Raw genomic sequence first — 14,754 nt, forward strand, 5'->3', positions numbered from 1 at the left:
ATATTGATGATTATCTCCCTTTGTTAGATAGTTTAAACAGGAAACTCAATTGGTGGAAGGCCAATTTACTATCTTTTGCTGGAAGACTTCAGTACCTCAAATTCAGCATTCAAAATACTATTGCTTATTGAATCCGGGGCTCAATTTTACCAAAATTTGTGTATACAGTTTTTAAAAAATTTAGTTCCAGATTTCTGTTTTTTTGTGATGTCCATTCTTCTAAGAAACTTCATATGGTTTCTTGGGACAAAATTTGTTTACCTAAAACCAAAGGGGGTTTGGGCTTACCTTCTTTATATGCTTTGCAATATGCTTTTAATTGCTCTACCATTAGTAGGATGTATAATGGCACTTCTCCTCTTTCCACCTGGCTTTTATCTAAATATAATTCTCCATGGAAGCCGCCACTTTTTTCTGCTTTTAAACTGTGGAAATCTATTTGCAATACTGTTGTTCATGCCAAACATTGTTTTCAGTTTACTATCTTTCATAATTCTCCTATTTCCTTAAAATGGGACCACTGGTGTTACATTTCTACATTAGGGAATTATTTAGGGGAGGAAGCCACTTTTATTGTGCAGGATATCATGCTTTCAGAGCTTATTTCTGGAGCTCACTGGGAGCTTTCTAGGGTGTTCTCGGAGCTGCATCAGGTTGTGGGAAGTTTGAACATTTCCGTAGGTTCTGGACCTTGCTTACTTTGGAACAACAATAATATTTTTAAATTTAAATATTACCTTGATTAGTTCTACTCGGATCTCCCTGACTGTAATTGGTCCCAACTTGTTTGGCATAAAAAGCATATTCTTAAACACTCGATTTTTGTTTGGCTTGCTTTAGTGGGGGGTCTTAAGATTGCAGATGCTCTTCTTATCAGACACATTCATGTTCCTGCTAGGTGTAGTTTATGTGACTTACACGAGGAATCTGTTACTCATCTTTTTTTCGAATGTTCCTACTCCTTTTCTATTTTAAAAGGTCTCGGGGATGGATATCTTTCTTTTGAGGCCCTCCATTATGCAAATTTTTGACTGGATTAATGGTGAATTTAGTGAGAAACCTCAGGTCTTGAAGTTTTACAATCTGACGGTTTGTTGTATTGTCTACTACATCTGGAAAGAAAGGAATAATAAAAGGTTTGGTGGGAGTTTTCAATGCTTCACTTCGGTGCTAATTAATATTAAACATAATTTGTTTGAGAAGGTAATGAAATGGAAAAATGCATATGCTCTGCTGGAAAAACTATAAGATGCTGGAATATTTCGGGTCCCTCTGTCCCTGCGTTTTTGCCTGCTAAGCTTAGACTGGACAATGATGATGCTCCCAATTGCAGGCCCCTTAGACGACCTTTTGGCAACCAGGGTTCCTTTATCGTTCGCTACTGTTTACCAGAGTCCAGTCTTTTTGGCTTGGAAGCAGGTTTGCTTCTCTTTTTCTGCAGGATTGCTACTTCAGGCGCATGTTCTACATTCTGTTGTGCTATGTGCTTTCAATTCACTGCTCTTCCTTCTACTGGTCGGATGATGTTGCAGTCTTCAAGCTTTTTTCTGTGCTTCTTCAGTGCATCTTACAATATTTTTGGTTCTCTAAATGATTTTGTTTGTATTGGGTGGTATAATTGTGATTTATTTCTTTCTTTTGCCCTTCATAAGTTTTTGCTTTTGCTTATGATTGGGGTGTTTTTACTTGTAATCTTCTTTACTTGTAATATTTTCTTTTTATAGAAATATATGGGGTTAGGCCCCAAATTATAAAAAAAAAAGAAAAAAAAAAAGAAAAAAAAAAGTAGCATCGGCTGCCGAGAGGAAACTGAATGATGGCGGAAACACAGAGCCTAGAGCAATTCAAAGGGCAAGCGCGACTTCCCAAGTTCGCTGTCCCAAAGCGATACGACCTCTTCCTCAAACCTGATCTCGATGCCTGCAAGTTCACCGGCACAGTCGAGATCACTGTTGATGTTGTTGGGGATACGCGGTTCCTGGTTCTCAATGCCGCCGATCTCACCGTTGGGAATGAGTCGATTTGGTTCAAGGGTCACGGTTCTTCAGAGGTTATTGCTTTGCTACTTCGTTTAATTTTTTTGTTTGTGAGGGGAAGAAAACTCGGAAGTTAATTGTGCTTATTTGTTTTTTTTCTTTGTTTGGGGTTATCGCAGAAACTTTTTCCGACAAAGATCACCACAGTTGAGATAGATGAGTTATTGGTGCTTTTGTTTAGCGATGTCCTTCCGCATGGCGAAGGATCTTTGTGGATTGAATTTGACGGAATCCTAAATGATCGAATGAAAGGGTTTTGCAGAAGGTGTTTTCATTGTTTCTGCTGCTTTGAATGATGTTTTTGCAAATATTATTTATTTATAATATTTCCCGACAGTGCTTACAAGCATAATGGTGAGAATAAGAATATGGCGGTGACCCAGTTCGAGCCCGCCGATGCTAGACGCTGCTTCCCATGTTGGGATGAACCTGCATTCAAGGTTCAAATTTCCTGCAAATATATAGTGGCCATTATATATATATATATATATATATATATAATGTATTTTTTTTTTTTTGCTTTCCTTTGCTTGTAAGACTCGATGCATAGTTTAAATTCAACTCATTTAAAACTCAGTCAAGTTCATTCAAGTTTGTAACATATTTTAATGTTTTTAAAAACTCCAACGGTAATAAATCTAGTATGAACATGGTCAACTCATTTATTTATGCACACGAACAAGCTTATTTATCATTCATGAAGTAACTTATTAAAGACTTGATATTGAACTAGATGATATGTCACATATAATTTGATTAAAATTAGGTAAAATGCTACTTGCCTAATTTTTTATTTAGTAGTAACATATTATATATTTATTTATTATTCTATGTTACTTTCCCAATTATTATATTTTAATTCTTCAATTCTGCCTCTTCTTATTTTCATATCTCATCCCATATTTTCGAGTTCCATCATTCTCTGTTTCCCAATTTGCCTTTGGTTGCTTGCTTGAGCAAGGGTATGTTGAGATCACAGCTCGTGTGAACGTATATATAGGAGGTAAGCAAATTTAGCCTGCTTATAGTTGATGCATCAACAAGCTGTACATGATTTCCATGTGAACATACATAATATAAAAATTTTTCTTACCTAAATTACACATTCATTTACATGTCATGTAATATCATTAGCATTGCTCTAAGCCAATTGCATTTGCATATGATAGGTAAATCTTACAATTGTAATATGTCATCATAGCTATAGATTTCCATTTATTTCATTATTTTCTTTTTTCGCAAAGGTTTTATGTCTAGATGTCTAGGTTTAGGTCTATAGTCTGTACGTTCCTAAGGTCACACTGCCTTTTTGGCTCGTAGGCTCCATAACCTATAGGACTCGTAGTCCGTAGGCTTCATCATATCGAGGTCGCACTGCCTCCTCTATTGGGTTGCACTACTCATCGAGGTAGTACTGCCACACTGCCTTACGCATAACATTTCATTTTTCAGGTTTATTTAATCATTGTTGTTTTTTTTCTTCTTTCAATAGCTTGTTATGTGTTTCTTGTATGTATAAATATGTACAATGCATGTAGATCATTATGATCGTAATGTGCATCTGTTCAAAAGCATGTATAGTTGTATAACTCACATGTCCCAATTCACAGCTTAACAAATTTTCACATGGCATCAAAACGTAAGAAATTTGTACGCATCACAATATCAAGCTTAGCCTAATTATAAATATGTGCTAGATGGAGATCACACATAACTAATTAAAAATGAATGTATTCAAATTATTCACAATCTGGCTTGCTTACTTTATTAACAAAATTACATATATTACCTTGTCGATGCATGAACTCACAAAGTCAAACAACCTCACGTTTGCTTGCACATATACATCACTTATGTTTGTCTAAATTTCTCAATTTAACATTTTGTACAAATTTCAACCATCATCAAATAAAGTTATTAAAGTCATTCCCAATATAATATACCTCACAATTTCCTCTCTTCATACACCGTTGAAATTCTCAAAATTTTCCTCCCTATATTCTTTGAGATTCCTAAATGATCATCCATTAAAGTTACCTTAAAACTTTGCAAAAATAATGATTTACTCCAAATAAATTTTATACACAAAATACAAAAAACATCATTTCATATTTTTTCCTTTTTTTTTCATGTTTACCCTCTTCCTTATCTTATTCTTCTTTTTCTACCTTATCTTTTCCATTCCTCTTCTTCTTCTTTATGTTCTTCTTTCGTTTTCTCTATTTTCCTCTTACCTGAGGTCCGCAAGCATGAATGGGGGACCGAAATATTTCGGTCCCCTATTTAGAGTGGAGGTCTCATACTAAAATGCCCAAAGTCCCAATTACCCTCACTTAAACATCCTCTCTACTCAAAAGGCATGAGGGGTAAAGTCGTCATTAAAAACTTTCCGGAAATTTTAACTCCTAAAATACTTAAAATCTGATATGGGTTCTATACATCAAAACGATCAGAATTTTACGCTCTATTTTATAAAATTATTCCCGTCGAAATCCGACAACTTCGAATTTTTCCACTTAAAACTCGTCGCGACGCTTTGAAAAGCGTGCGAGGTCTAAAACGACGTTTTGCGGGTTTTACACTGGAGCTCTAGCATGCAAATATGATCCTAACGGGAGAGCTGTTATTGAAGATGCGGGGAGCTCGAAAGCAAGGAAAAATTAATGGTCTTAATTAAAGATAATTGACCTAATTACCCACCAATCCCACCAATGCATACATGATGTGTAAATTGCTTGAGACGAAATTAAACATAACTTTGTTACAGTAACTTTTATATGTGACCAACAACAACAACAACATCAAGCCTTTGTCCCACTACGTGAGGTCGGCTACATGAATCCTTTTTCTCAATTGCATCAAAAGTCAAATTCTCATTTAAATCTAATACAAAAAGATCATTTCTAATATTTTCTAACTAAGTCTTTTTAGGTATACCTCTACATTTCTTAACATAAGTCAAATATAATGTCTCTTCTTTCCTAACTGGGTCATCGGACGGCCGCCATTTTATGTGACCAAACCATCTAAGGCAACTCTCTCTAATCTTATCTTCGATTGACGCTACTCTAACCTTTTCACGTATATGCTCATTTCATATCCTATCTATAAGGGTAAAACCACTCATCCACATGAGCATCATCATCTCTACAACACTTAACTTAGTATTATGCTTATATTTTAATGACCAACATTCGACACTATAAAGTATTGCAGGTCTCACCACCACCTTATAGAATTTTCCCTTAAGTTTGAGGGGGACTTTTCTATCACACAACAAGCACGATGCATTCCTCCACTTCAACCATTCAACTTGAATTTTGCTGATAATATCTCCATCTAATTCACCATCGCTCTGAACAATAGATTCAAGATATCTAAAACGTATACTCTTATTAATGACTTGATCGCCCAAAGTCACAATCCCCTCACTAGGTCTATTAATTCTAAAATTACACTCCATATATTCCGTTTTAGATATACTCAAGAAAAAACCTTTAGACTCTAAGGTTGCCCTCCATAACTCAAGTTTACCTTCAACTCCATCTCTAGTCTTATCAACAAGAAGAATATCATCATAAAAAAACATACACCAAGGTACATCCTCTTGCAAATGTCTTGTGAGAACATCCATGACTAAAGCAAAAAGATACAGGCTTAAGGCTGATCCTTGATGTAATTCAACCAAAATAGAAAAATACTTGGTCAAACCACCTTGTGCTTGAACACAAGTAATAGCTCATGCATACATTTCTTTAATGATTTGAATATATGCAATTATTAACTCCTTTCTTTTCAAGAACTCTCCATAACACATCTCTTGAAACTTTATCATATGTTTTCTCTAGATCATTAAATATCATATGTAGATCCTAGTTATTCTCTCTATATTTCTCCATTAAACCTCTCAATAAATGTATGACTTCCATAGAAGACCTACCCGACATGAATCCAAATTGATTTTGAGAAACAATAATATCATGCCGCAACCTAGACTCCAGAACTCGCTCCCATTGTTTTAAAGTATGCCACATTAACTTAATTCCTCTATAATTCACACAATATTGTGCTTCACATTTATTCTTAAAAATATGAATTAACACACTCATTCTCCACTGATTTGACATCTTTTTAGTCTTCAAAATAGTATTAAAAAATTTAGTAAGCCAATAAATTACTTCATCTCCTAAGCATTCATTTCCACACCTCTATTGAAATATCATCAGGTCCAACAACTTTTTCATAATTCATTTTTTTAAAGCCTATCAAACTTTGGTTTTACTAATACGTCGATAAAAATAAAAATCTTTATTTTCATTTAGGGTGCCACGGTCATAAAGTCAATCGTATTTTCACATTCTTCATTAAAATGTTTAACAAAATATCTCATCCACCTTTGTTGAATATCATTTTTTAAGAAAAATACTTTTTGATCTTCAACCTTAATACACTTCACTTGAACTAAATCGTTACTACTCCTATCTCTTTGTTTGGCTAACTTATACATATATCTTTCTCGCTCCTTAGTATCTAATCTATTATATAAATCATTAAAAGCTAAGATATTTGCATCAAGTATTATTTTCTTATATTCTTTACGTGCCTCTTTATATATTTACCAATTATCAGAATTTTAACATATAAACTAATTTTTATAACAAATCTTCTTATTTTTTTTTTTATCTTTTTTGTACATTTGAATTCCACCGCCAACTATTTTTACTATTAGGAGCTTTTCCCTTTAATACTCCAAGTATATCTTTTGCAATATTCTTAATATCACTAGACACATTTTCCCACATAACAATAGCATCTTTATGCACATACAAAATCTTAAGATCTAAAACCTTACTCTCAAAAATATTTTTATTAATATTTTTTAAATGCCCCGATCTAATCCTAGAATATCGTTTTACGTTATTTTTTATTTTCTGCTCCTTTAGCTTAAAGTTCTAAACTAGTAATCGATGCTAGGTACATAAATTTTCACTCGAAATAATTTTATAATCTTTGTAATCTAAACGATCTAATTTTCTTATAAGAAAATAATCAATTTGAGTTTTATTATATCCATTTTTAGAAGTGATGAGATGTTCATCTTTTTTCTTAAATGATGTAGGCAGGGGGGGTCAAATCAAATCCTAAATTTTGGGTTTTGACTTCTCTTGAGCTTGCTAGCTCATTAATATTTTGAGCTAAAAGTCAGCTCATTGTGAGCTGTTTTTAGTTCATTTATTGAACTAAAAAGGTAGCTCATTATTATTTGGAGTTGGCCCTTTCTCTTCCCCATATTTCCTCTCAATTTCCTCTTGGCTTTTAGTTTCACGTGTCTTACCTCTTCTCCTTCCCTTTGTCTATTCGTTTTCTTGTGCTGGCTGTTTTCCCGTACCTTGTCCCTTGGTTTTTCGTGGCTGGTTGTTTTCCCATGCCTTGTTTCTTTGGTTCCAGTGGCTTGCCCCTTTGGTTCCCTTGGTTGGCTGCTTGGTTCCACGGGCTAGCTGCTTGGTTTTTGCGATTTTTCTGCTTGGTTTTCGTGGCTTTTCTTCCCTGTTTTGTTGTACCGTTTTGGGGCTGATGTTAGGTGGCTGTTGGCCTTTCATCTCCATAAATCTTATAGGTTTAATTAATATTTTTAGGGGTTGTTTAACTGCCTTCTTTTGCCTATATATAGAAGTTGTTTTGGATGGAAAAGGATGGTTATGATGATAATTTTTGAATAAAAACCTGAGAGGTTTTTTGGAAAGGCTTGAGAGCTTTGTCCACTTCTTCTTCTACTCTTTGAGAAAGCTTGTGAGCTTGTCTCCCTTCTGTCTCGGCTTCTAATATCTCTCGTCTCTCAGCAAGTTCCCTTCTACATGTATCCTTATTCTCAAAGCAACAAATGAAATGTAACTTTAGGTGTCTTTAATTTGTGATTGTGTCAAGTTTGTAAATGTCAAGAGTTGTAAGAGTCTTTTATTATAAAAAAGTTGTGTTATTTCGTATTTTGTCTATTTTGTGTAATTTTCTTTATCCTAGTAAGGTCATATTTTTCTAGCAAAAAAATTAGGGATCTCCTAATGTTTTTGCTTACTTTTGCTTGCATCAATTTGGTATCAGAGCAAGTTCTTATCCCGATTTGTCGAGTAAAGTCTTGGTAAGTCATAACAGTTGTTGCGTGAGTCTTGTTTTGTTGAGTCTTTTTAGAAAAATGGAAAAAGACAAAAAGATCTATTCAGTCAAAAATAAAAACAAGCCAGACGATCCTAAAGTCCCTCTTCCGATGAACAGATGGATTTCGATAGTTGGAGATTCAACAGATCCCCTGCAAAATGAGCTATACAAGCTATAAATGAGGATGCATATGTGTACGGAGCGGTACATGAAAAAGAAACAACTTTTACAAGATCAGTTTAAGCAAGAACGAGAAGAAATTCTAAAAAGATATGAAGAAAAAATTCAAGAACTTGATGCACCTTCTTCACCTCCTCGGAAGAAAACAAAAGACAACTCATCGGGAGATGGGTTTTTCAAGTAGGGGAGTCTGATGTAGGCAAGGGGGGTCAAATCAAATCCTAAATTTTGGGTTTTGACTTCCCTTGGGCTTGCTAGCTCATTAATATTTTGAGCTAAAAGTTAGCTCATTATGAGCTGTTTTTAGTTCATTTATTGAACTAAAAAGGTAGCTCATTATTATTTTGAGTTGGCCCTTTCTCTTCCCCACATTTTCTCTCAATTTCCTCTTGGCTTTTAGTTTCTCGTGCCTTGCCTCTTCTCCTTCCCTTTGTCTATTCGTTTTCTTGTGCTGGCTGTTTTCCCGTGCCTTGTCCCTTGGTTTTCTATGGTTGGCTGTTTTCCCTTGCCTTGTCTCTTTGGTTCCCGTGGCTTGCCCCTTTGGTTCCCTTGGTTGGCTGCTTGGTTCTACGGGCTGGCTGCTTGGTTTTTGCGGTTTTTCTGCTTGGTTTCCGAGGCTTTTCTTCCCTATTTTGCTGTACCGTTTGGGGGCTGCTGTTAGGTGGTTGTTGGCCTTTCATCTCCATAAATCTTATAGGTTTAATTAATATTTTTAGGGGCTGTTTAGCTGCCTTCTTTTGCCTATATATAGAAGTTGTTTTGGATGGAAAAGGATGGTTATGATGATAATTTTTGGATAAAAAAGGTTGTTGAATTTGATTGAGCATTTTTATAAGTGATGAGATGTTCATCTCTTTTTTTAAATAAGGTATTAACAATTTAAGAAAATAATCAATCTGAGTTTTATTATATCCATTTTTGTAAGTGATGAGATGTTCATCTCTTTTCTTAAATTAAAGTTCTAAACTAGTAATCGATGCTAGGTACATAAATTTTCACTCAAAATAATTTTATAATCTTTGTAATCTAAACGATCTAATTTTTTTATAAGAAAATAATCAATCTGAATTTTATTATATTCATTTTTATAAGTGATGAGATGTTCATCTCTTTTTTTAAATAAGGTATTAACAATTTAAAAATCATAAGCTTAATAAAATTCTAATATGGTCTTACCTTCTTCATTTGTCTGACCAAACCCACGACCACTATGAATACTTTTAAAATCATCTACCTATTTACCAACATTTTCATTTAAATCTCCTCTAATAAAAACTCTTTTTCAAGGGATATCTTTTGTATTAATTCTTCTAAGTTATTTTCAAATTTTAATTTTGAACTCATATCCAAACCTAATTGAGGATAGGGGTGCAAACGAGTCGAGTCGAGCTTGAGTCAGCGGTTGTTCGAGCCGAGCTCGTCTGAGAAATGCCGAGCTCGAGCTCGAGCTCGACTCGACAGAGTAAAAAAAAGCTCGTCGAGCTCTTGAGCAGCAGTTCGAGCTCGGACGTGCTCGCGTTGTCGCCAGTTCTGCGTCGTCGCCAATGCCGCTTCGTCACCGTCCGGCGTCCACGTCTGCTTCCAACGCCAACGTCCGCGTACGGCTTGAATCGGTTGCACATCTAAATTCGTCGTCCCGAACTCAAAGTCCCATCCGGCGTCGAGAACCGTCATCACGAGCTTGTCCGTCATCTTCCTGAGCTCCGCCGTCATGATCCGTCGCCTGAGCTCTGCCACCAAGAGATCCGACGAGCTCTGCCACCAAGTCGAGATTCAACGAGCTCTGGACGAGCTCTGCCACCAAGATCCATCATCTTGAGCTCATCCATGAACCATCGTTGTCCCGAGTAAAGCCATCGTCGTTCCGAGCTCTATTCGCGTCCGACGACGTCGTATCGAGCTCGTTCGCCGTCTAGATCCACGCGTGCTCTAAGATTTCGATTTCCCGCTCGCCAAAACTGGATTTCCGCTCGCCAGAATTAGATTTCCTGCTTGCCAGAATTGGATTTCCGCGTGCGTCGAGCAGCTCATCGAGCCGACGAGTCGAGTCAGAGACATGTTCGAACTCGAGCTCGATTAGTCGTCGAGCTCGAACTCGTGTTCAAGCTCGACTCGCGGGCTCGATAAGCCCGACTCGTCGAGCCCGTTACCGAGTCGAGTTCGAGCCGGCTCGCGAGTCGGCTTGACTCGGTTGCACCCCTACTTGAGGAGCATAAACACTTATAATATTAATAATCTTAACATCAATAACAATCTTTAAAGCTATAATTCTATCTCCAATTCTATTAAATTTTATAACATTATCTTTCAAACTCTTTTCTATAATAACACCTACACCATTTCTAGTATGATTCCTACCTGAATACCATAATTTAAATCCTAAACTATTAATCTCCTTAGCTTTCTCTTCAACCCATTTAGTTCCCTGAATATACAAAATATTTATCTTTCTATGAATTATAATATTTATTAATTTCATTAATTTTTTTGTAAGGGAACTTATATTCCAAGTTACTATCTTTATTTTAGTTTCCTGGAGTAGCTTCATTGTCCACATCCATCCTTGATGTGGAAACTCTTGCCTATTTAACACTGCACCTGGGCACTGATGTAGTAGCCCTTATACACTTGTCGTTGTATTCAGGCCATACAACGTGTCTCTTTTAGGGGACACCCTTGCATTAACACAAGTTTTTAAAGGATTCATGTCATGATTATTTGACAAGTTTTACGTTGGCTGTCGACTGAATTTTTATTGCGTCCTCCCACCTGACGTAGAGATGCGTCCTCCCAACGTTAAAAAACTCGGTTTTTGCTCGGTATTGCTAGATATTATTTGGTAATAACGAGGAATATCATCATGTGAAGACCAATACCGAGTTATACCGAGCTATACCGAGCAATACCGAGCACATACCGAGTTTTCTCTAGGAAAAACTATGTATTTTTTTATATTTCTCGGTATAGCTCGGTATTGGCCTTCACATGATGATATTCCTCGTTATTGTTTGGTATTGCTCGGTATATGCTTGGCATTTCTCATTTTTTAGCGCGATTTTAGCTTTGGGAGGACGCATCTCTACGTCAGGTGGGAGGACGCAATAATAATTCATGTCGACTACCTAATGCAACCTTTCACTTTTCTTATCCAGACTTCGGACCTGACAACGACAGTGTTAACTTTTTAAGTGACCAATGAAAATAAATAAAACTTTAGCAAATAATTCAAATGAAAACTAATTCCATAATTTTCAATTCCTCTCAAATTAACAAATACTTTTATATATCAAATTGCTTCAATTGACGAGTATAATACAATGACATGCTTTTTGATGATTTTTGAGAAAGTTGTTATTTTAGGCATTTTAAAATTAATCCAAATGTGATATCAAACTCATATTTTACACATGTTATACCTTGGAGCGGACAACCTCCCATCCACTATGCCTTAAAATACTCAACTGATTTGAGGCAATCATGTCCTACCTGAACATGTTTCACCACAGTTTATGACATTCGCATAATTTCTCTCAAAGTCTGTTGGGGACTATGTTGGATGTGAAACCTCATGGCTCACTTAAAAGTCAAATCATAAGCTTCCTAACTCTTTAGATTGTTGTCTATTGGGTTTTAAAACTTTCTTAAATCTCCACATCTCAGGTACATTGCAACATAAATGGAACTTATGGAATGTCAAAGTGCAAGGAGAGTAAATTCATGTAACTCTATGAATTAAGTTTACTCAATTAAAGCTGGCAGACTTAATTGAGATTTTTCTGCCACATTAGAAGGGTAATTAGCCCCGATAATCTGTGCGAAGGGAACTTCGACAAAATAAAGTTGCGGCCTCAGGGTTAAAATCTTTAGGAAATTGATGTTTCCAAGTAGTCAACTAAAAAAATTTACTTCAAGTCAAACCAGTTCTAATTATTGAAATAATTAATTAGACCATGTTTAGCTTCTAATTAATTAATTTATGGCCGCTCTAGTCATTTTAAAACTTATTTAATGTTCAAAATCTGCACAATCAAATAATAATTAATTTATTTAGTGCAATTAAATATTAATTAATCTAATCAATCACGTTAAGCACTAACTAGCACTAATCACTATAGTGCTCATTGTTGTGAAAACTTGATCGGATAATGAATCGGAAGGAGAGGTTCAGGGTTCGATGGTTCGATCAGGATTGAAGCGGATGATGTAATAAATATTAATTTTATTTAAATAAAGCATAATTTATATAATAATGGTGTAATTATAAGAAATATGATTAAAAATTAAAGAAAAGAAATAATAATGAAGTATAAAACATGAATGAATACTGTTTTTTTTTATAAAATTGAAGATATGAAGTATTGAGTAACTGATTTGTTCTTCGTAAGTTCACATTTAATTTTTTCACGAAATCTTCAATTCTTTTTCTCTAGCAGGTGAAACTGTTAAAATTGAAATGAACAAAAGAATATCGATTAAATGATATGTAATACAGGGGTCAGGGAGACAAATGCATCATGTGAGGATAGTAATATGTAAAACAACTTTGCTATGGAGTATAGATAGAAACCATAAGTTAATTAGACAATGCTTATTCTGTTGTGCAAATCAAATTAAGGGCAGATCACATAAAATAATGAATGTGTTCAAAATTATATTCAGTTTTTGGCTTATTGGAGAATTTTATGAATTATGAAATTCCATGAACCAATACTTTGCTGGCGTTTTCCGGCTCTGGAAGCGGCAAAAAGAGAAAAAAAAATGAGGCAATGGAATGAAATATTTGAGTAAAAGAAGTGAGGAATAGAAATGAGTAATGATGGGTTTACTAATTGGGGAAAATAGTATTATTGTTTTGATTCGTTTGTCTTTGGTCTTTGTCACCTTCCACTCCCAAGTTTGGATGCTTGGGGACAGTTTTGTCTAGGCAGATGAAAAGTTTCAATCAGAATGGATTTTTTGGTGTTTTTTCTCTTGATCTCCCGAGAGAAAGAAAGGAACCTCACCGTGTAAGTCTCAGGTCTTTCTTTCTCTTTCTATCGCTAACCTGGGTCCATGAAGAAGATTAACAAACTTGAAATAAAAAGAAGGCAAACAAAATCCAAGCTACATTTTTTTTGGCAACAAGAGAACAAGAAACGATAAAACCATGGAAAATACACTTCTGCATGAATCTAGAATGAGAGATACGAGAAATCTTACTGATGCGGAGGCCCCCTCATTGGGCATAATCTCTCTCCTATCTCATTAATAGGCCCCCTCATTAAGCCTCCATAATTACCTCCCACAATTCCCTCTTATCCAATTTAATTCTCCTCATTAAATTTGAATTTAAATTCAAATTCATCCCGCCAATTCCACTTAATCTGAAATTTAATTTCAGATTTCCATTCTCTCTCTCCAAATTGATTTGGAATTTAATTAATCTTGCCACCTAGGCAAGTACATGTCATTTACGTTTCACATCACTTACAAAGCAGTATTAGTTTGCTGGGAATGAGAGAGACGATCATGCAATTTGTGCGTTCGTTCTTTTGAGGAAAGCTACGCGAATGCGAGAATGACAGAGATGGCTGTGGCCTGGGAGTAAAAGTATGAAACTACTGCTTACAGGCTTATGGTTCATGGTTCATTGGACAAATCAGAATTTTGTACCCTTAGATTAGCGATCGATTGTGCAATTTCTTCATAATTTCGAACCGGACAGTTAATTTAAACCCGGCCGGTTTCACCGGCCGAACCGGCGGTTCATCCGATTTTTTATCGGTTTGACGCTAAAACTATTTTGCTGTTCTACTGGACCAGTTTCCCGGTTGGTTCACGGTCGAACCGGCTGATCCAGTCCAATTTTAAAATCGTTGATAGTGCTCGAGTATTCCCCCTCCCACCTTTTCGGATGCATGCAAGTTGCCCCTTACTAAAGGTTTGCTTCGATTAAGGGATCACCTTTTTAGCTGTACTAACTTGCTTATAAATATTCACATATTTTGCTTGTAGTGGCGGACTTCTACTAACGCTCTTGGTGATGTTGACTATTTAAATGCTGCTACTCTCTTTATATTCCGTAACAAATCAACACTAACATTTTTCCTGTTAATTTCATTTGATTTATATTTTTTTCATTAATTCAAATGCTGCGCTCTAATACATATTTCTCTACTCCTAAATCAGGCTGCTTTCAAGATAATTTTGGAAGTACCTTCTGATCATGTAGCATTGTCAAATATGCCAGTTACTAAGGAAGAAGTAAACGGGAATGTGAAGAAGCTATTTTACCAGGAATCCCCCATTATGTCTACTTATTTAGTTGCTGTTGTTGTGGGTTTGTTTGATTTTGTAGAGGTCTCCACAACTGATGGTAAGTCAGTATGATTGCAAATTATGTGGC

At 35.6% G+C, this 14,754-nt stretch overlaps 1 protein-coding gene across 1 annotated transcript in view; it reads left to right on the forward strand.

The window, feature by feature from the left end:
- Positions 1–1,751: 1,751 nt before the first annotated feature.
- Positions 1,752–14,754, forward strand: part of LOC110105172 (aminopeptidase M1) — a 55,001-nt gene continuing 41,998 nt past the window's right edge. Inside the window, exons 1-4 of the mRNA XM_020834566.2 lie at positions 1,752–2,050; positions 2,156–2,301; positions 2,374–2,476; positions 14,538–14,724. Of these exons, the coding sequence (XP_020690225.1) occupies positions 1,814–2,050; positions 2,156–2,301; positions 2,374–2,476; positions 14,538–14,724 (673 nt within the window). The 5' untranslated portion in view covers positions 1,752–1,813. The remainder of the gene's footprint in view (positions 2,051–2,155; positions 2,302–2,373; positions 2,477–14,537; positions 14,725–14,754) is intronic.

This window comes from Dendrobium catenatum, unplaced genomic scaffold, assembly GCF_001605985.2.
Source record: "Dendrobium catenatum unplaced genomic scaffold, ASM160598v2 fragScaff_scaffold_370, whole genome shotgun sequence".
Classification (NCBI taxonomy): domain Eukaryota; kingdom Viridiplantae; phylum Streptophyta; class Magnoliopsida; order Asparagales; family Orchidaceae; genus Dendrobium; species Dendrobium catenatum.